This window comes from Scyliorhinus canicula, chromosome 2 (genome assembly GCF_902713615.1).
Source record: "Scyliorhinus canicula chromosome 2, sScyCan1.1, whole genome shotgun sequence".
In the NCBI taxonomy this organism is placed as follows: domain Eukaryota; kingdom Metazoa; phylum Chordata; class Chondrichthyes; order Carcharhiniformes; family Scyliorhinidae; genus Scyliorhinus; species Scyliorhinus canicula.
This window is the reverse complement of record NC_052147.1, coordinates 101,262,135-101,284,286: the sequence shown is the minus strand read 5'-3', so window position 1 is coordinate 101,284,286 and position 22,152 is coordinate 101,262,135. Positions and strand designations below refer to the sequence as shown.

General features: G+C 42.2%; 1 protein-coding gene across 4 annotated transcripts in view; it reads right to left on the bottom strand.

Moving 5' to 3' along the window:
• Positions 1-22,152, bottom strand: part of pacs2 (phosphofurin acidic cluster sorting protein 2) — a 338,514-nt gene that overhangs the window by 37,770 nt on the left and 278,592 nt on the right. For 2 of the 4 annotated variants that reach the window (XM_038784039.1, XM_038784040.1), the window contains exons 14-18: positions 15,795-15,845; positions 12,895-12,999; positions 11,225-11,331; positions 4,071-4,225; positions 1,512-1,622 (exon numbers count right to left, since the gene is read on the bottom strand). In XM_038784039.1, coding sequence (XP_038639967.1) covers positions 1,512-1,622; positions 4,071-4,225; positions 11,225-11,331; positions 12,895-12,999; positions 15,795-15,845 — 529 coding nt within the window. The remainder of the gene's footprint in view (positions 1-1,511; positions 1,623-4,070; positions 4,226-11,224; positions 11,332-12,894; positions 13,000-15,794; positions 15,846-22,152) is intronic. The other 2 variants (XM_038784041.1, XM_038784042.1) reach the window with 1 other exon arrangement.

Below are 22,152 nucleotides of genomic sequence, written 5' to 3'. Positions count from 1 at the left end.
GAATTAAACAGACCAAATGTGACATTCCTAACACCTCCCTGGGACTTGGAGACTAACAGTCTGTCCATCAGCATAGCTGCTCAGATTATTGTTTAGAGGTGTAACTATCTTGCAGTTTCTTCCCAGTAAAAATAACCTCCGTAGAATTCAGAGCAGGTCAAATGACCCAATTTATTCCTCCATTTTACCCTAAATTAAAGACTCAGTCGCAAAACATAACATTCTTTTAAATTTTCTTCATGTTTGCAACACGCCTTTCAGATGAAATGTGAAACTGAGGTCTTCATAACTGGATGTATTGCACCATTCATAGCACTATTTCAATGAAGGGCCAGGAGCAAACATTCCTCTATTAATCATTTACAACACATTATCTGGTCTTTTACCTCGTTACCTTTTTGTGATTCCTTGTTGTGTGCAAAGTAGCTACTGCATTTATTATGATCCCAGTCCAGACCCCAACAGTGGCTAGGATACTGGACAGAAACACCAATATTTTATTTAAATTTTGTAAGACTGAGCAAAGGATACCTCGCTCTAGGAGTGATTTCACGATAAATAGGGATATGGTATACTGAAGCAAACATTACTAACACCGTATTAAAATCTCTTTAACATAACACCAGAAAATAGCTTGCAATTAGCCCTTGAACAATGCTAATCAATGCAGTGAATACATTAACCAATAACTGCTATCTTTATTCCCACTCAAACAACTAAACAAATCTCAGCTCTCAATCCGCTGTTAAAATACATTTAGTACTCAGGAATATCTGCTTCACAGAGAAGACTGCATACTCTACTTTGAGGCAAAGAGATCTTTCAACACTGCTTTCAAGAAAATACCTGAATTCTGTCAGAACCGTACAGAAGTTATGGCTGTATTTTTTCAGAAGCTGCTCCAGCTCGTTTCTGCTCACCTTCTAAACACACTCGTCTGAACTGCTTGGAAATAATCTGCTAATCTAGCTACAAACATATCTTTAACTGAACTGAGATCTTGACTTCTGCTCACATCTCCAGCTAACACGCAACTAAAACGGTTTTCCCGCAAAATGCCTGATACCGTGGCTCATTTCAGTAATTACATAAACTTACCAAGCTGAAATCAAATTAAATTCCACAGGGAACCTCCTTAATCCAAATAACATTACATTAGCCCAAGCATTTTATGATGCTTTAATTGCACCCCTGGCTCCCAAAGTGTTTCAACCCAGGATTCTTTAAAAACACGACTAACCTAGACTTTTAATCCTTACTACACTAAATATCTATAATATAATTCTAAAATTCCTGCATTCATCGCACATTAGCCTTTGTAATAGTTGTTGCACTTCAAAGAAACTACCGTCAGCAATTGTATTATGTTACTCAACATAAAAGATCAATGATCAAAATAAAGAAAACAACCAAACATGCTGACAGCTGATTTATGACAACAAGGTAACTCAATATAGCCACGACACAAAACAGATCATAGCGATTTCAATACGTTACAACACATTCTTTACCTATGGAAGGAGCCTCTGTTTTGGTGAAAAAATCTTGCCATGCTGCATCCTGGAAGAAATTGTTGTACCTGTAATCTATGGAGCTGAGGTATTTGGACACTGGGTGAGAACCTAGAGAGAAAAATGTGGATGTTTGAATACATATAGCAACAGTCTTGCAATTACAACTACCTTATCCAGAAGTTGCTGCTTCTTTACTGTTCCATGCCCATTTTTAACTGAGATGAACAATGGGAATCTCAATTGATCCAAGCTTTTAAATTTGATCATTCAGTCTCTTTTACAAGAAATAATCTAAGGAATCACACAGTGGAGGTCACGTAGTACATTGTTTGTGTGTCAATTCCTTGAAAGAGCAATCCATTTAGTCCTGCACCCCTCCTCTTTCCCCATAGTCCTGTAAAGTCTTCTATTTTTCAGTTTATTGCAGTGTATAGTCAACAACAAAATTGATGCAGCTGCCTGCTGAGGAAGCAAGGTCTAAACAGCTGTCAAGACTGCAGAGATCCCAACAACTGTACGTCAAGGCAGTGGGATGTCCCAAAACCTGCTCTAGTGGCTGCAGGAGGAATTAGCAGCGACTGTGGAGGTCATTGAAGATCCAGCAGCTATGGAGGCTGCAGGAGATCTTAAAGAAGCTATCTTGTCTCCGTATATTTTTCCAGCTGTATTATAGATGCTACCCTCTATATACTCCTCCACTAGTTGCATTATAGATAATGCACCATACATACCTCACTCGAAACTGTATTATATAAGTTGTCCGGCGCATATTCTACTCAGCTATATTTTTAAGTAACAATACAAGTCAGTTTATGATTCAGTTCAGCAAACTCAAATTGGGACTAAAAGAATCATTTTGTGGCTTTGTACGAAAACTGGCAGATGTTCCTTGGGTATTTTTCACAGCATCACCACATAACTCTTAATTTGCAATTCTATAAGCGCACCCCATGGCAGAACAGATGGCTGACACTGAGTCACGAGGTAGAAATTCAAATCACGTCTCTACAGTGAAGCAACGAGCATCTACCAAAAACATGGCAAATTAATACCTTAAAATCACTGCCAACCATCTTTAATTTATTATAATACATCTCCCGAGTTCTTCATTTTTAATAAAATGTAATAATTTCTCTCCTCTTTCATTCTTGACTTTTGAACGTCTTGAAGCAGGGATTGGTAGATTTTTGATAGGAAGGATATTAAGGGGTATAGATATTAAGTGATATGTAACAACGGTGGGTAAATGGAATTAAGATACAGATCTCCCACACTCGCACTAAATGGTGAAACAGATTCAGGCAGCGTAAAGACCTGTTCCCATAAAATTGGTGTTTATAATGCTGAGGGATGGCAGTGCTGAAAAGTGAAACATATTCCCCTCTTTATGCCCAATGGTAATATTCAGGACTTCATGGTACATCACGGATGAGCTGGAGAGTAAAACTTGCTTTAAAAATGGCCTTCCAAGTTTGGCATTGCATAATAGTCTCAATAACCACCGCTAATATTTTTGCTTTTTTTGTGATAATTTCATGTTTCTAATCCTTTATTAGTTATTAACAGCAAGAAACGTTGCCTGACAGAGGACAGACAGATGACTTGCTTTGTCATGCTGCATATTAGCTGACCACCAGGAGGTTCTAACATCACCCGGAGATGGACATTGCTACCATTTACATTCAGTCTGTATGGACAGAATCAAACTGCTGCCTGGCTCTCTCTGGGGGCACGGTAGCACAGTTGCTTCACAGCTCCAGGGTCCCAGGTTCGAATCCCGGCTTGGGTCACTGTCTGTGCAAAGTCTGCACTTTCTCCCCTGCGTGTCTGCGTGGGTTTCCTCCGGGTGCTCCGGTTTCCTCCCACAGTCCAAAGATGTGGTTAGATAGATTGGCCATGCTAAATTGCCCTTAAGTGTCCAAAAAGGTTGGTGGGGTTGCTGGGTTACAGGGATAGGGTGGAGGTCTGGGCTTAGGTAGGGTGCTCTTTCCAAAGGCCAGTGCAGATGGGCCGAATAACCCCTTCTGCACTGTAAATTCTATAATCTATAAAATGACATGGCCAAGATCAGGAAGTAGCATGGTGGTTAGCATAAATGCTTCACAGCTCCAGGGTCCCAGGTTCGATTCCCGGCTGGGTCACTGTCTGTGTGGGGTCTGCACGTCCTCCCTGTGTGTGCGTGGGTTTCCTCCGGGTGCTCCGGTTTCCTCCCACAGTCCAAAGATGTGCGGGTTAGGTGGATTGGCCATGCTAAATTGCCCGTAGTGTAAGGTTAATGGGGGGATTGTTGGGTTACGGGTATAGGGTGGATACGTGGGTTTGAGTAGGGTGATCATTGCTCGGCACAACATCGAGGGCCGAAGGGCCTGTTCTGTGCTGTACTGTTCTATGTTCTATTTACGCATTCCTCTTTCAGTTAACTCTCACTCTTAATATCTCCTGCCCAAGCATGGATAATCACTCTTGAATCTTTCCTGAACTAGATCAATGTGCAGACAAGGCAGTTTAGCTGAAGTGAGACAACAAAGTATCTCAAGATACTTGCAGTGAACATACCAAGGGGAATGATGAGGAATCTCATGTAGCCAAGCCAGTCGGGCGTCTTGTGCGATAGTTGCTCCACAAAAAGCCGTAGAATAGCGCTTAGGTAATGTTGGGCCCCCGCCACAGTCACTTTAATGGGGTTCGGAGTTTGGGAGTTACAGTTGCAGCTGAAAACAAGTAGGAAAATTAAGCATCGGTCAGTGCTTTTGCTTAACAATAGCAAAAGTGTGACTTCAACAATAACTTGGATTTATATGGTACCTAAAACGTAGTAAAATGGCCCAAGGTACTTCTCAGAAACACTACAAAATTAATCTAGACACCAAGCCACATAAGCAGATGTTAGGATATGGTTGAACAATTAAACAGGTAGGTTTTCAGGAGCATCTTAAGAAGGATAGGGAAGTTTTAGAAGGGAATTCCAGAGATTTGGCAGCTGAAGGCACAGCAGCCAATGGTAAAGCAATTAAAATCAGGAATATGGAAGAGGCGAAAGTAGGAGGAGCATAGGAATCTTGGCAGGATCTAGGGCTGGAGGAGGTTACACAGTAGCTAAGGGGGAGGGTCATGCAGAGATGTGAAATAAAGGACAAACATTTTTAAAATTATGGAATTGTTTAATGGGGAGCCAATGTAGCACAGGAATGAGGGGGAACAAGAATTGCATGAGTTAAAATACAGGCAGCAGATTTTTGGAACACCTCAAGTGTACAGGTGGCACAACATGGGAGGCAGGTCAGGAATGTGTTGAAACAGTCAAGCCAAAAGGGTTTCAGCAGAAAGGTATAAGCAACTACAAGTCAGTCAGGTTAACCTCAGTGATGTGAAACCTTTTAGAAATGATAATCTTGGCCAAAATTAATTAAGGAACGTTAACATGGATTTGACAAGATAAATTGCATTTAACCACTATGATTTAGTTTTTTGATGAGGAGGTAACATGGTTCATATAGACTACCAAATGGTATTTGATAAAGTGCCACATTATAGTCTTGCCAACAAAGTTGAATCCTATGGAGTAACAGGGATAGTCGTAGGAGTTGGCCGAGTGACAGGAAACAGATCAAACTGGACAGTGCTTGTTCTTACAAGCTTGGAGGTGTACAGAGGGATTCCCTAGGGGTTGGTACCAGGACCACTGTTTTTCTTGATGTATATTAATGACTTGGACATTGGTATCCAGGGTAGAATTTCAAAATTTATAGAGGACAGAAAACTATGATGTGTTGGGAACAATGAGAGGTATAGTGATAGACTTTAAGAGGACATAGACATCTGGTGGGATGATTAGACATATGGCAGATTAATTTCAATGTCAAGAAATTTGAAATGATAAATTTTGGTAACAGGACAAGGAGCGGCAATATCAGCTAAAAGGCACATTCTAAAGGGCATAGGAATAGGGTAGATGTGCACAAATCTTGTAAGGGAGCAGGGAAGGTTGAGAATGTGGTTTAAAGGCAAACAGGATGCTGGACTTTATAAATTGAGGCATGGCGTGCAAAAGCCAGCAAGTTATGAAGATCCTTTACAAAATTGATTTAGATTCACTTGGCATAGTGTCCAAAATTGGGCCCAATTGTGGTTTAATTGGCAACCAGTGGGCATTACACTCGAGGAAGTATAACACCCTGGGCGGTCAATTTTAGCCCCACTTGACCTGGACTCGCAACACAGGTGAAATTAGATTTTATTTAAAATACCCGAGGTCCTTGGCTGAGCCCAATAAACTACAGTGACCAGGTTTGTAACTTTAACACAGTAACCTTTTATTATGTACAGTATTATAATTAAACATACAGAAAATGTAACTGACTATCTAATACCCCTTTCCCAACACCCCCTTTCTAACTACCCCCACTCTCGATACACACACACACACAAAGGGAAAGGGATGGCGGTAAGGTAAAGGAAATATTAATAAAATAAAAAGATAATGATCTTTGATTATCAGTGTTTCTCTGAAGTTCAGCTTTCATTTTAATACTTCTTCCTGATATGCTTGAGATGACTTCTCTGGCAAAGTTATCTCCCTCCTCTGCAGAGTCAGGATCATTTCAGATTCACAGCAAAGATGTGCCAGGCACTCACTGGTTTTAGAACAATAGAGCAGTTATTTCACTTCAGCAAGCAAGATAAAGAGAGCATTCCTTTCACTTCCAAGGTCTAAACACTTCTGCCCAGTTCTCTCAGAAAGCATCATACAGGAACAAATAACTGATTGTTGTCAGACAAAACGCTGTCCCTGGCCAACCCACTGGTTGCCAGTTAACACATCAAACCAACTTCCTCGAAAACATGTCCTAAGTTTCACCCAGTGCGGAGGAGTCTGGCCTCTTCTCTCCAGAAACGAAACCTGGGAACACAGTGTCCTGACAAGCAGCCTGCTTCAACTGAGTCTTCTTTTTAAAGACACACCCCGATTATGGGCCCCATCAGCCTTTCACTTGTTTATATTTTTCCTGCTCTCTGGAGACTCTGGTTGTACTCGACAAATATGCCTTCAAAATGAGGAGCTCACAGATGACTGCAGTATTTCTTGGACAATCCTTGAACTTGTTGTGCTTAGAAACAGTAGCTGACAATATAATATAAGCAGTGTGATAAATGCCCTCAGGTGTACCATTCTATGCAAAGATCCCCATCACACAAACATTAGCAGGCAGCTATCCAGCTGGAAAACAAATAACATCTACACAGATGCCCATTGTGCCAGTAATAACACTTTATTAGTTCCATTTTCTTGATTCTTCCTCATAGTCCAAGTATTTATTCAATTCAGTTTTGAAGTTATTATTGATTTTGCTTTCACTACCTTTTCAAGTAATGCATTTCAGATAATAACTTGCTGTGTAACACATTGCTTTCTTATGCTTTCTCATGTTGCCTCTTTTTGTTTGCACTGAGTGATGAGCTTGTTGCATTTGAGTGCTACAGTGAGAGTTTGGTGACTGAGGGAGTATAAGGGTTCATTTTTATTTAAAGTCTAGTATTTCTTTTATTTAGTTAATTAACTTAAAAGTTGCTGTTTGGTCCACAAGAAGGTGAATTTTGAAACAGCTTTAAACAAGGTTCTACTTGGACTTACTTGCAGCTGGAGCTTGTTAATTAGTTAATTGCATTAGGCCAGCTTTCAGAAGCTAGAGTCACAGTATAAATAGGAGCTAGTTACAGTGCAGACTTTGTTTGCACTGAGTGCTGAGCTTGTGGCATTTGAGTGCGACATTGAGAGTTTGGTGACTGAGGGAGTGCTGAACTTGGTGCATTTGAGTGCTACAGTGAGAGTTTGGTGACTGAGGGAGTGCTGAACTTGGTGCATTTGAGTGCTACAATGAGAGTTTGGTGACTGAGGGAGTTAGGTGAGGAGGGAGTAAGGTGCTCCTTACATTTCATTTCCTATATTTATCAAAGAGCGTGAAGGGAGCCAGGAGTTTAGAGTACAGCTGACTGGGAGCAGAGTCGGAGGGCGGAGGTCCAGTTGGTCCACGGGGCAGCTAATTCTGTAAAGTAAGAGGGGATGGAGGCTAGGGCAGTTGCTTGCTCCTCCTGTAGGATGTGGGTGGTGAGGGATACCACTGGTGTCCCCGCTGACTATACCTGCGGGAAGTGCACCCAACTCCAGCTCCTCAGAGACCGTGTTAAGGTACTGGAGCTGGAGCTGAATGAACTTCGGATCATCCGGGAGGCAGAGGGGGTTATCGAGAAGAGTTACAGGGAGGTAGCCACACCAAAGGTACTGGACAAGAGTAGCTGGGTTACAGTCAGGGGAAAGAAAACTAACAGGCAGACAGTGCAGGGATCCCTCGTGGCCGTTCCCCTTCAAAACAAGTATACCGTTTTGGATGCTGTTGGGGGGATGACCTACAGGGGGAAGGCCCTAGCGGCCAGGTCTCTCTGGCACTGAGTCTGGCTCTGGGGTTCAGAAGGGAAGGGGGAGCATAGAAAAGCAATAGTAATAGGAGATTCAATGGTTAGGGGAATAGATAGGAGATTCTGTGGTCGCGAGCGAGACTCCCGAAAGGTATGTTGCCTCCCGGGTGCCAGGGATGTCTCGGATCGTGTCTTTAGGATACTGAAGGGGGAAGGTGAGCAGCCAGAAGTCGTGGTGCACATTGGTACCAACGATGTAGGTAGGAAAAAGGGTGTGGAGGTAATAAACAAGTTTAGGGAGTTAGGCTGGAAGTTAAAGGCCAGGACAGACAGAGTTGTCATCTCTGGTTTGTTGCCGGTGCCACGTGATAGCGAGGCTAGGAATAGGGAGAGAGAGCAGTTGAACACGTGGCTGCAGGAGGGAGGGCTTCAGGTATTTGGATAATTGGAGCGCATTCTGAAGAAGGTGGGAGCTGTACAAGGCCATCACGGAAACTTGGATAGAAGAGGGGCAGAAATGGTTGTTGGAGGTCCCTGGTTATAGATGTTTCAACAAGATTAGGGAGGATGGTAAAAGAGGGGGGGGGGGGGTGGCATTGTTAATTAGAGATAGTATAACAGCTGCAGAAAGGTAGTTCGAGGGGGATCTGCCTACTGAGGTAATATGGGTCGAAGTCAGAAATAGGAAAGGAGCAGTCACCTTGTTGGGAGTTTTCTATAGGCCCCCCAATAGCAGCAGAGATGTGGAGGAACAGATTGGTGAAACAGATTTTGGAAAGGTGCAGAAGTTACAGGGTAGTAGTCATGGGCGACTTCAACTTCCCAAATATCGAGTGGAAACTCTTTTGATCAAATAGTTTGGATGTGGTGGTGCTTGTGCAGTGTGTCCAGGAAGCTTTTCTAACACAGTATGTAGATTGTCCGACCAGAGGGGAGGCCATATTGGATTTGGTACTCGGTAATGAACCAGGGCAAGTGATAGATTTGTTAGTGGGGGAGCATTTTGGAGATAGTGACCACAATTCTGTGACTTTCACTTTAGTAATGGAGAGGGATAGGTGCGTGCAACAGGGCAAGGTTTACAATTGGGAGAAGGGTAAATAAGATGCTGTGAGACAAGAATTGAAGTGCATAGGTTGGGAACATAGCTGTCAGGGAAGGACACAATTGAAATGTGGAACTTGTTCAAGGAACATATACTACGTGTCCTTGATATGTATGTCCCTGTCAGGCAGGGAAGAGATGGTCGAGTGAGGGAACCATAGTTGACAAGAGAGGTTGAATGTCTTGTTAAGAGGAAGAAGGATACTTATGTAAGGCTGAGGAAACAAGGTTCAGACAGGGCGCTTGAGGAATACAAGACAGCCAGGAGGGAACTGAAGAAAGGGATTAGGAGAGCTAAGAGAGGGCATGAAAAATCTTGGGCGGGTAGAATCAAGGAAAACCCCAAGGCCTTTTACACATATGAGAAATATGAGAATGACTAGAGCGAGGATGGGTCCGATCAAGGACAGTAGCGGAAGATTGTGTATTGAGTCAGAAGAGATAGGAGAGGTCTTGAACAAGTACTTTTCTTCAGTATTTACGAATGAGAGGGGCCATATTGTTGGAGAGGACAGTATGAAACAGACTGGTAAGCTCAAGGAGATACTTGTTAGGAAGGAAGATGTGTTGGGCATTTTGAAAAACTTGAGGATAGACAAGTCCCCCGGGCCTGACGGGATATATCCAAGGATTCTATGGGAAGCAAGAGATGTAATTGCAGAGCCGTTGGCAATGATCTTTTCGTCCTCACTATCAACAGGGGTGGTACCAGGGGATTGGAGAGTGGCAAATGTCGTGCCCCTGTTCAAAAAAGGGAATAGGGATAACCCTGGGAATTACAGGCCAGTTAGTCTTACTTCGGTGGTTGGCAAAGTAATGGAAAGGGTACTGAGGGATAGGATTTCTGAGCATCTGAACAGACACTGCTTGATTAGGGATAGTCAGCGTGGATTTGTGAGGGGTAGGTCTTGCCTCACAAGTCTTATTGAATTCTTTGAGGTGACCAAGCACGTGGATGAAGGTAAAGCAGTGGATGTGGTGTACATAGATTTTAGTAAGGCATTTGATAAAGTTCCCCATGGTAGGCTTATGCAGAAGGTAAGGAGGCATGGGATAGTGGGAAATTTGGCCAGTTGGATAACAAACTGGCTAACCGATAGAAGTCAGAGAGTGGTGGTGGATAGCAAATATTCAGCCTGGAGCCCAGTTACCTGTGGCGTACCGCAGGGATCAGTTCTGGGTCCTCTGCTATTTTTATGATTTTCATTAATGACTTGGATGAGGGAGTTGAAAGGTGGGTCAGTAAATTTACAGACGATACAAAGATTGGTGGAGTTGTGGATAGTGAGGAGGGCTGGTGTCGGCTCCAAAGAGACATAGAATAGATGCAGAGCTGGGCTGAGAAGTGGCTGATGGAATTTAATCCTGACCAGTGTGAGGTTGTCCATTTTGGAAGGACAAATATGAATGCGGAATACAGGGTTAACGGTAGGGTTTGTGGCAATTTGGAGGAGCAGAGAGATCTTGGGGTCTATGTTCATAGATCTTTGAAAGTTGCCACTCAAGTGATAAAGCTGTGAAGAAGGCCTATGGTGTCCTAGCGTTCATTAACAGAGGGATTGAATTTAAGAGCCGTGAGGTGATGACGCAGCTGTCCAAAACCTTGGTAAGGCCACATTTGGAGTATTGTGTGCAGTTCTGGTCGCCTCATTCTAGGAAGAATGTGGAAGCTTCGGAAAAGGTGCAAAGGGGATTTACAAGGATGTTGCCTGGAATGGAGAGTAGGTCTTACGAAGAAAGGTTGAGGGTCCTAGGCCTTTTCTCATTAGAACGGAGAAGGATGAGGGGCGACTTGATCGAGGTTTATAAGATGATCAGGGGAATAGATAGAGTAGACAGTCAGAGACTTTTTCCCCTGCTGGAACAAACCATTACAAGGGGGATGTCAGAGGTAGGTTCTTTACCCAGAGAGTAGTAGGTGCATGGAATGCACTGCCTGTGGAAGTAGTTGAGTCGGAAACATTAGGGACCTTCAAGCGGCTATTGGATAGGTACATGGATTACGGTAGAATGATGGGGTGTGGGTTAATTTGTTCTTAATCTCGGACAAAAGTTTGGCACAACATTGTGGGCCGAAGGGCCTGTTCTGTGCTGTATTTTTCGATGTTCTATATGTACACACACACACACATTTGCTTATACATCACAATACAGAATTATAACCAATGATAATCAAGAATGTTCCAACTCACAAGCGTTGTATCCTGGAGACGATGGTTGTGAATGCTGCTTGTACATCTGCAGAGGAACACGTGCACACAATGGGGAGGTTGTGTTTCTGTAGTAACTCTGACACATACTGTAAGGCAGTAAAGTATTGTTAAACATGTATCCTATTCTCTGATTCAGTCGCAGAGTTACAATCAATTTTAACTACCAAAATTGACAGTACCAAACCAAATTGGAGGCTTGGGGAACAGTTTGAATGAAAGCAAAACTCAAAGTGGAGGAAACAAAAATCCAAATGCGTCAAACTTGAGCATTTTCCCACATCCACTAGCAGCAGAGGATTAGGAGCTAACAGAGTATCAAATTCTATTTTTTCTATTTGGTAGTACAGAAAATGAGTATTGAAAAGAGTGCTGAATGGTTGGGAGGCAAGTGGATTCTGTTGAAATGCACCAGTTGATGGTGACCGACCATTTTTATTTATACATTCTTGGCTGCATTTTATTGCCCTTCACTAATTACTACGGGTATTAAGTGACAGCCATGTTGTGTGAGACAAGAACCACATCAGCCAGATTGGCTAGGGGTTCAAACTTCGTGCAGAGCATGAGTGGATTTTCACAGTAACTTCATTGTAGTGTTAATGTAAGCCTACTTGTGACACTAATAAAGATTATTATTAGTGTTTCTACAACAGTTCAGCAGCTTCATGATTTTATCTGGTACCGGCTCACAAACAACCAGATTTAGTGGATTCAGTTTGTCTGTGATGGGAATTGAGCTCATAGCCTCTGGGTTACTCGCCTAGTTTTATAATCATTCGGCTTTATAAAGAAATCAAACCTCTCCATATAACTGGTATATCGGAGACAGGGAATAGAAAGGGCTGGGTTTAATCTCCAGTCTATGATTGCGTGCTACATTTAGTGCCAGCATCCCTGTATCGTAGAAAAACCAGCTGGGAATGCCATTCCTGATCACGATCCATCAATTTCTGTTAGAATTGGGCGAGTGTGGATTTGACTCTCAATGGTGACATGGTCCACAGTTAGATTGTCTGTCGACACCTGCAATCACGGTGCATGACTGAATGGAGAACGCTTAGACAAGTTGCCAAAAAGCAAACTTCAAAATGAAAGGATTCAGCTGTGCAGGAGAGAAATTTGGAGTAAATAATTATGTGCCACCATCATAAATCAGCATAGAGACAAGTCAGCATATTTGTTCATTTTCGTGGTGGGACTGGACAGAAGATTGCTATTGCCAAAACAGGCATGTCGCCTTATGGCTCAAAAGTCATTAAAACGGCAATAGGTTAAAGTTTTCTCCATCTAAATATAGAAAGACGTTGTCATACAGTGCCTTTCATGTCCTCAGGATGTCCCAAAACACTTTAAAAACAATTATGTACTTTTGAACTGTAGTCACTGTCGTAAATAAGGAAATGCGACAACTAATTTGTGCACAGCAGGCAACTAAATAAAGCAATGAAATAAATGACTGATCATTGTGTCAATGTGTTAGTTGAGGGATAAATATTAGCCATGACATTGATAGAATGCCTCAGCTCTTCTTCAAATAATTTCATGGGATCTTTAATGCTCACTTGAAGGGGAAAATGTCACCTCCAAAACAGGACAATGCAGCACTCCCTCAGTACTACTCCATAGTGTAATCAATTGTTGATGCATACCTGCCCCTGCCAGTCTGACGTATTGATCAGAATTATGTTTTCTGGCAACTGCTCATCTGAAATTAGGATGTGATTCAACTGGTCGTAGACAGTTTTCCGGGGGATCTGCAGTAACAAACAGAATGCAGACACTGGTAATGCAGACATATTTTTAGTGTGCACATTTCTAAATTTACACAAATCAAGTAAAATGAGCTGGTCACTTTGGTATGGAACCTAAATCTGATGCTTCAAATCTTGAATTATTTAAGATAACTTAAAGTGTGGGCTTTTGGTTTTAAGATTCCTTCAACATTCAGCCCTTTGAGTCTGTTGATAGCCAGTGAGATCACGGCTGATCCACATGTTATAGCCATCCATCTGCCTTGGCTCTATGTCCCTTTGTACCCTTGACTGGCAAAAATATAACATGGTCAGATTTAAATGAACTAATTGTGCCATCATCTGCTTTTTGGGGAGAGAGCTTCACATTTCCAACACCCTTTACATGTAGAAATGTTTCCTAACTTCTCTGCTAAATGGTTGGCTCTGATTAAGGTGATATCCCTTTGTTCTAGACTCCCTCACAAGTGGACAAAAATTCTCTCTAGCCTATCAATTCCTTTCAAAATCCTAAACACCTCAATCAAATGACCCGTAAAATTCTACATTTCAGGGAATTTAAGACTAGTTCATGTAATCTTTCATCACAATTTAACCCTTGGAGCCCTGGTAATATTTTGTAGAATCTGCACTGCACTACCCTCCTTCCAAGGTCAATATAGGCTTTCTAAGGTATGGTGCCCAGTACTCCAATGGTTTAACAAAAGGCTGTGTGTAGTTGTAGCAAAATCTCCTCCCCTTTATATGCTCGATGTCTAGTTGTAAAGGCCAACATTCCATTAGCTCTTTTGATTATTTGTTATATCTGGCTATTGGATTTTAAAGATCTGGCTACTATATTTTAGAGACATTTACACCTCTCATTTACTCAATGAGTACCCAATTTACTCAACAGCTTCAAGTCTCTAGACCTCCTCCATTCCTAGCTTTTTACAGTTTAAATAATACTCAAGTGTGTCCTTCCTTGGTCTAAAGTTGATGACCTCCTATTTACCTGCACTGACATCCATTTGTCACAGTTTTTCCAATTATTACCTCTATCACCGTATTTTCTTAATTTTATGTTCTTATTTACACTATTTACTACACCATTAATCTTTGTTCACTTCCTTCTAATTTGAGTATATACCCATTATTCCTACTCTGTCTTTTACTGTTTAATTGAACCAGCTAAAATAATTTTGCCTTTAGCTCCATGAGCTTTAACAAGCTCATTGTCTCTTATGTGGAACTTTACTGAATGTCTTCTTGTCGTCCATATAAATTACATCCATAGACATTTCCTTGCCTACCACTTTAGTTACACAATTGGGTTCATTATACATGATCTCCCCTTTACAAATTCACATTCGTTCTCTATAATCAATCCAGATTTCCCCAAGTATTATCATTCTATTCTTAACTATATATTCCTATAACTCCTCCTGTTAGATTCACTAGTCTATTATTAAATAGTTCCTCTCTCCTTGACCTTCCTTAAATAATGAAATTACACTCGCAATTTTACATTCCAGGGGGCAATTCCTAAATTGAGACCGCTTTGGAAGATTATGGATACAACAGCTTCAATTTCCTCACTCACGCCTCTCAAACTCTGGGGTGAAAATCATCAAGTCCTAGGGATTTGTCAGTCTTCAGTGCCATTATTTTTCTACTATGGTCTTCTTGCTTGCATTAATTTTAGTGAATTATTATTGATCCAACACCCCCTGTCTGGACTCCAACCGCAACCCCCCCCTGCCCAAGAGTGTCAGGTATATTATCCTCTTTTTTTGCTGTGAAAGATGACAGAAAAATAGTATTCAACACGTCTGACATTTCCTTATTTTCATTGTTCCTGTTTTAAATTTCCCGACCAATGGAAACAATCGCTCTGTATCCATCCCATCAAGCCCCTTCAGAATTCTGTTGTTTTCGATTAGATCATTTCTCGTTCTTCTAAACTCCAGAGAATACAAGCCCAATTTACTCAGCCTCTCATCATAGGATGACCCCAAAAGCCAATTTAGTGAACCTTCACTATGCTGTCCTCAATTCTAACCAAATAGTTTTTGATGTTTGCTTTCACTCACCTTAATTCCCTTACTGATGTTCTAATAGTATCTTTAAAAAAACATTAAACAAGGAATTCTAGAACAGCTATATGAAATAATTCAGCAAAACTGAAAAGTGCACAGAAGATGTCAGTGTTCGAAAGAAAAAATGTAAAAATTTTAGTTGGAGACGCTTAATCAGATAAGCCATGGCCAAAGCATGTCAATGTTGCCTTACTTGATGTTCATATGCATTTTCTGTTTTTGCTCCTAGACCCAGTCCCTCTCCCTTGTCCCATCCTCAACCTTAGGTTGTAATCCTATTCCAGAAATGTGCCTTTTTCCCCTTCCAAAAAAGGTTTGGTCTTATTTGTTCAATGTTAAAGGAGAGAACTTGAGCACCAACTGAGATTCTAGCACTTGTCATTGAACGACACTGAGGTACAGCACTTAAATTCGTGCATGTTGTAACTACTTGTAATTACCTCCCACAATATGCATGTGTTAAGGAATAGAAGTTGGCTCCAAGCATACAATAATGGAAGGTAGAAAGCAAATTACAAGTGATTAGCAAACTAAATGGTAGTTTACATCACAAAAGTCCCAACAAATCAGTTGAACTTATTACTCTAGTGTGTCAACTGGATGAACACAGATTTAAAATGTTTCTATTACTGTTGCTTTGCCAGGCCCGTTTTACTTCAACTAGCAAAATTTTTTAAAGTAAAGAAACATATGCAGATAATAGATTCACCGCTCACTTACTTGAGTGAATGCGGCTCTCTTCATGTTGTTCAGCAATGTCAAAGTAGTGCCCTTTGAAGTTAAGGGATGAAGGTTAGCAGTTATACAGTTTTGAATATAAAATGAGTGGCGAAAAGGGAGAGTAAACAAGGTACGACTCGTCAGATATTTTTTAAATTAAAAAGGGTAGATATATTACTCCATTTACTACATACACATTACATACTTCCCTACAATTACAATTTGCAACATGATCACAACTTGAACCCAGCACAGTCACTCGGTATTTTTTATTGGATGAGTTGGGGGGGGGGGATCCATAAATTCAATTTTTATTTCTCCACAGGATTATTCCCCACTACAACTGAAATTGGCCAACATCTTTGTGGGTGTTTACTTCTCTCCCTTTAAATTGTGCCATATTCATGTTCAGTGAAACAGAGAATTAAGCACAGCAGGAGTCACAGCGCATAGGATTTGCGGAGGTATGGGCGGCACAGTAGCTAGCATTGTTGCTTCACAACGTCAGGGTCCCGGTTCGATTCCCACCTTGGGTCACTGTCTGTGCAGAGTCTATGTTCTCCCTGTGTCTGTCTGGGCTTCCTCTGGGTGCTCTGGTTTCCTTCCACAAATCCCGAAAGACGTACTGTCTGGTAATTTGAACACTCTGAATTCTCCCTCTCAGTACCCGAACAGACGCCGGAATGTGGCGACTGGAGGATTTTCGCAGTAACTTCATTGCACTGTTAATGTAAGCCTACTTGTGACAATAATAAAGATTATTATGAATTGAAAATTAAACCATAAAATTGAGCAACTCCTCTCATGTATGTCTCACCAGAAATGTCAGAGAGTAAAGTACAGTGACTCAGAACAAGTTGAGGCTGGATTTTCAGAGTTGGGATGACTATGTGGACTTTTAAAGGAGCTTCAGCTGAATAAACATAAATTTAATATGTTTCCCTGTGGTTCCTGGTTGCAGAAGGTTTCCTCATTTCTGACAGATCCAATTTCTGCTGGCAGGCAAGGGAGCGGGGCATGATTCACATAGGTCGAAGACCTGAACTCAGCAAGGCCATTTGAACTCAACGCCGAGTTCAAGAAGAAACTGTTTAAGTGTCATGATCTGAAGTTGTTTAAAAATCCACAGCCCTTTAAACATGGAGAAAACACAGGCTAAAGCTGTCAATTAGAATAAAAAAAATTGCTGAACTGTTTTGATTGTCAGGTCATCTGGTGTAGGTTAAAATAAACCATTTGGAAGACACAAATAACATGCCAGCGACTGCTAGAAATGAGGCTATGACAGGTGAGGACCTTGAGAGGATTGTTATCACTAAGGAGGGAGTGATGGGCAAGCTAATGGGGCTAAAGGTAGACAAGTCTCCTGGCCCTGATGGAATGCATCCCAGAGTGCTAAAAGAGATGGCTAGGGAAATTGCAGATGCACTAGTGATAATTTACCGAAATTCACTAGACTCTGGAGTGGTCCCGGTGGATTGGAAATTAGCAAACGTGACGCCACTGTTTAAAAAAGGAGGTAGGCAGAAAGCAGGAAATTATAGGCCAGTGAGCTTAACTTCGGTAGTAGGGAAGATGCTGGAATCTATCATCAAGGAAGAAATTGCGAGGCATCTGGATAGAAATTGTCCCATTGGGCAGACGCAGCATGGGTTCGTAAAGGGCAGGTCATGCCTAACTAATTTAGTGGAATTTTTTGAGGACATTACCAGTGCAGTAGATAACGGGGAGCCGATGGATGTGGTATATCTGGATTTCCAGAAAGCCTTTGACAAGGTGCCACACAAAAGGTTGCTGCATAAGATAAAGATGCATGGCATTAAGGGTAAAGTAGTAGCATGGATAGAGGATTGGTTAATTAATAGAAAGCAAAGAGTTGGGATAAATGGGTGTTTCTCTGGTTGGCAATCAGTAGCTAGTGGTGTCCCTCAGGGATCCGTGTTGGGCCCACAATTGTTCACAATTTACATAGATGATTTGGAGTTGGGGACCAAGGGCAATGTGTCCAAGTTTGCAGATGACACTAAGATGAGTGGTAAAGCGAAAAGTGCAGAGGATACTGGAAGTCTGCAGAGGGATTTGGATAGGTTAAGTGAATGGGCTAGGGTCTGGCAGATGGAATACAATGTTGACAAATGTGAGGTTATCCATTTTGGTAGGAATAACAGCAAACGGGATTATTATTTAAACGATAAAATATTAAAGCATGCCGCTGTTCAGAGAGACTTGGGTGTGCTAGTGCATGAGTCACAGAAGGTTGGTTTACAAGTGCAACAGGTGATTAAGAAGGCAAATGGAATTTTGTCCTTCATTGCTAGAGGGATGGAGTTTAAGACTAGGGAGGTTATGTTGCAATTGTATAAGGTGTTAGTGCGGCCACACCTGGAGTATTGTGTTCAGTTTTGGTCTCCTTACTTGAGAAAGGACGTACTGGCGCTGGAGGGTGTGCAGAGGAGATTCACTAGGTTAATCCCAGAGCTGAAGGGGTTGGATTATGAGGAGAGGTTGAGTAGACTGGGACTGTACTCGTTGGAATTTAGAAGGATGAGGGGGGATCTTATAGAAACATTTAAAATTTTGAAGGGAATAGATAGGATAGATGCGGGCAGGTTGTTTCCACTGGCGGGTGACAGCAGAACTAGGGGACATAGCCTCAAAATAAGGGGAAGTAGATTTAGGACTGAGTTTAGGAGGAACTTCTTCACCCAAAGGGTTGTGAATCTATGGAATTCCTTGCCCAGTGAAGCAGTTGAGGCTCCTTCATTACATGTTTTTAAGGTAAAGATAGATAGTTTTTTGAAGAATAAAGGGATTAAGGGTTATGGTGTTCGGGCCGGAAAGTGGAGCTGAGTCCACAAAAGATCAGCCATGATCTAATTGAATGGCGGAGCAGGCTCGAGGGGCCAGATGGCCTACTCCTGCTCCTAGTTCTTATGTTCTTATTTCCATCTGTTAATAGAGTTTCAATAGAGGTCTTTGTTGACATTTCTCAAAAGGCTACCGTTATGACATTATATATTCTGAGTTTCAAAAGCTACAATGATCTCAACAGAAGTCTTGAGTTCACAGTTTAATTGACATTTTAAAGGGGCTATTAAAGGATTAGCTGTCTTTAATGTGGGGTCTGAATAGAAATATGTTGTTTTTATAAGGGATTAACCTCTTGAGATTCAAAAGCTTTGAATTAGTTTTGTGACTGGGTGTCCCCCCCCATCAAGTGTGTAGAGTGAAAACTGTATTAAATTGTTAACTTTTTTGAAGTTTACCTTTTTCATCTCCACATGGCCCATGAGATCTGCCCATGGTGGATACTAGGTGAGTAGCTGAGGTGGCGTGTGGAATATGAAGTGGAATGGTCTGACTGGAGGGCATGGGGATTATGAGGGAACATAAGGGTAGGTGATGTCATGGGTTGGCATGCAGGTGTCATGGGGGTTGGTGGGGCCCACTTGAGGATTAGAAGACCTTTTAGCCAGCCCGCCTCAACCTCCGGCCCCCTGGGATGTGCATCCAGGGTTGGCTGTCCAACATAATCCCACCCCACCTCTCTGAAGCAAGAATTGGGTTTGATGGGGTCTTTTAAACTAAGGCAGGTCTGCCAGGTCAGGAAATTTCCTGCCCCAAGCTACCTGTCTGGGCAGCAAAACCTTTGGTGCCCAATGTGCAGTTAATTGTGCAGAGGAAGTAGAGATTCAAATCAAAATAATTACAAAAATGTATAGAGATAATGAAGCATTTTGAAGTGTGATCATTGTTGCAATGTAGGAAACGTGGCAGCCAAAATTCACACAGCAAACACCCACAAACAGCAACATGATAATGACTGGATGATGTTTTTGTGATATTGATTGAGAGATAACTAATGGCCAGGATACTGGGCATAACCTGTTTGCTCTTTGAAATAGTGCAATGGGATCCTTTTATATCCACTTCAGGAAGCAGACAGGGACTCAGTTTAAAACTGCATCCGAAAGACAGCACCTCTGAAAATGCAGGATCCCTCACTGTTGTATTGAAGTGTCAGCTTTGATTGTTGCAACTATGGCTCACGAAGGTTGTGGGTTCAAGGCTCAAAAGACTTGAATACAAGTCATTTTTGGAGAAAATGTCACCCTAAGTTTCATTTCGGGCGCAGAATTCGGTGCGGGTGCATTTTCCATTAAGATATTCCCATACATAGTACAAAAAAAGAAAAAAAAGATGAAAATTAAACAGGGGTGTGTCAGGTGGCTGCACCTTTAAGAAATGGATGTTTATCAAATTGCTGCAGAGATGTCAGTTTGTGGGTGGAGCTGGGTTGTCTTTCACTTTCGTTTTGAGCTGTAAAGCTGCTTTATGGCTCTGTTTTGGGTTTCGTTTTCAGAGTAGGAAAGCTCTATTCAAAGCAAGCAGATGTGTAAAATGATCTGTCTCTCTACAAGCTAAAGAATGTCTTCCGCTCATTGATGATGTCAAAGCAATACCTGTTTCTGTAGAGAATTTAAATCTGCTGTCTTTGTAAAACAAAACCGAAAGGGTTTAACTTATGGATGTTGCTAGGAAAGTTATTAAGGGTTACCTGTAGAGTATTGCATCTGTGGGGTTGTGTGTGTTGGTAGTTGATAAGATGTTTACTGTCTGTTTATAAAATGTTAACTGGCTTCATAGAATAAACATTGTTTTGTTTTAAAAATACTTAAGGTCTGTTGCATAACACCTGGAGAGTGGACCCTTGTGCTTCCCATAACCAAAATCTATAAAAAGTCATGGGTCAGGTGAACGCCATGATATACCTTGGAGTTTTCTAAACCCTGGCCCATAACAGGTGGCACAGTGGATCAGTGGTTAGCACTGCTGCCTTACGGCGCCGGGGACGCAGATTCGATCTTGGCCCCGGGTCACTGTCCATGTGGAGTTTGCGCATTCTCCCAGTGTCTGCCTGGGTCTCATCCCCACAACCCAAACATGTGTAGAGTAGGTGGATTGGTCACGCTAAATTGCCCCTTAATTGGGACAAAAAATAATTGGGCACTTTAAATTTATTTAAAATAGGTCTTCCCACAAGTAGTTATTTTTTTTGAGTGGGAGGCATGATTCACACCGGCATTGAGGGGTTGTGCAAGCCATGCCAGCAGGCCTGCCTTCAGAGAGAAAAGGATGCCCTGATTGGCAAAAACCCTCCCCCCTGCAATCACTGGCCCCAGCGACTCCACCAGTGATTGACACCCCGCGATGGTGTCGGCAAATTCCTCCCTTCATGCCCTACCCCCTTTTAGGTTCCCACCCTTTGGCAGTGCCATCTTGTGCAGTGCCAGCATGTCCCTGACCACCCGGGGGTTGTGCCCTCCACCCGGCCTGATCATCACATCTGGTCTCTGGTGGTGGAGAGATGTAGTGATTCCCATTGGCTTCATATTGTGCCAACGTGTGCGAGAATAACGAGGAGTCCGAAGAATTTGGGGTAAAGCCCATTTTGAATATGGTAATACTGTTTAATCCTGCTTTTAATATGCTAATCTGGCTCACGTCCACAATGGTGTGAACCAGGTCACGTCAGTTGCAGTGGGCCGGGAACATCGTGCACTGTTCAGCGCCCAGCGCAGCTCCCATTTTCGGGCATCTCTCGTTATTCTCCCAACATAGTGAGATTTTCTATTCCTGGGAGGAGGGCGGATGCCCTTACCTTTGCCTCCCTGATCGCCTGCCGTAGAATCCTGTTTGGCTGCCGGTCAGCAGCACCCCCCAAAGCTGCAGACTGGCTGTCTGACCTCTCGGAATCTCTCCAAATGGAGAAAATCAAATTCGCCATCCAAGGGTCAGGCGAAGGCTTCCACAGAACGTGGGAGCCATTCACGCGACTGTTCCGGGACCTGTTTGTGACCAACGCACAAGAAGAAGAATAGCCAGGTAGCCAAGAATCAGGGGAAAGTAGTCAAGAATCAGGGGAAAGTAGTTAAGAAAATGGGGAAGGTAGCCAAGGCATGAAAGGGAGAGATAGACTGGGAGGGAGGGGGACGGCTAAACCTGAGGAAAGAAAGGAAAAGCAAGCGACAACAACACGAAACACAGCCAAGTATCGCCCACTGTAATTATCTCCCCGGCACCCGAATGTATATTTGCCTCCCCAATCCCCCCCCCCCCCGCAAACAGTCACCTACTTACATGTTGTAAATAATTTTGCCAGGTGTACAGAGCTGCTGCTGTTGAGCTGGTGCACAATACCCTACCAGTTATTCTATTTTATTTTTTATTGTATTTTTTTTTTTTACTATGTACTATTTTCTTCTCTTTGGTATGTTTGGGTGTGCCCTTCTCTTCTATATATGTGTATATATATATGTATATATGTTTCTTATCCTGTGTACATAACGGTAATTAT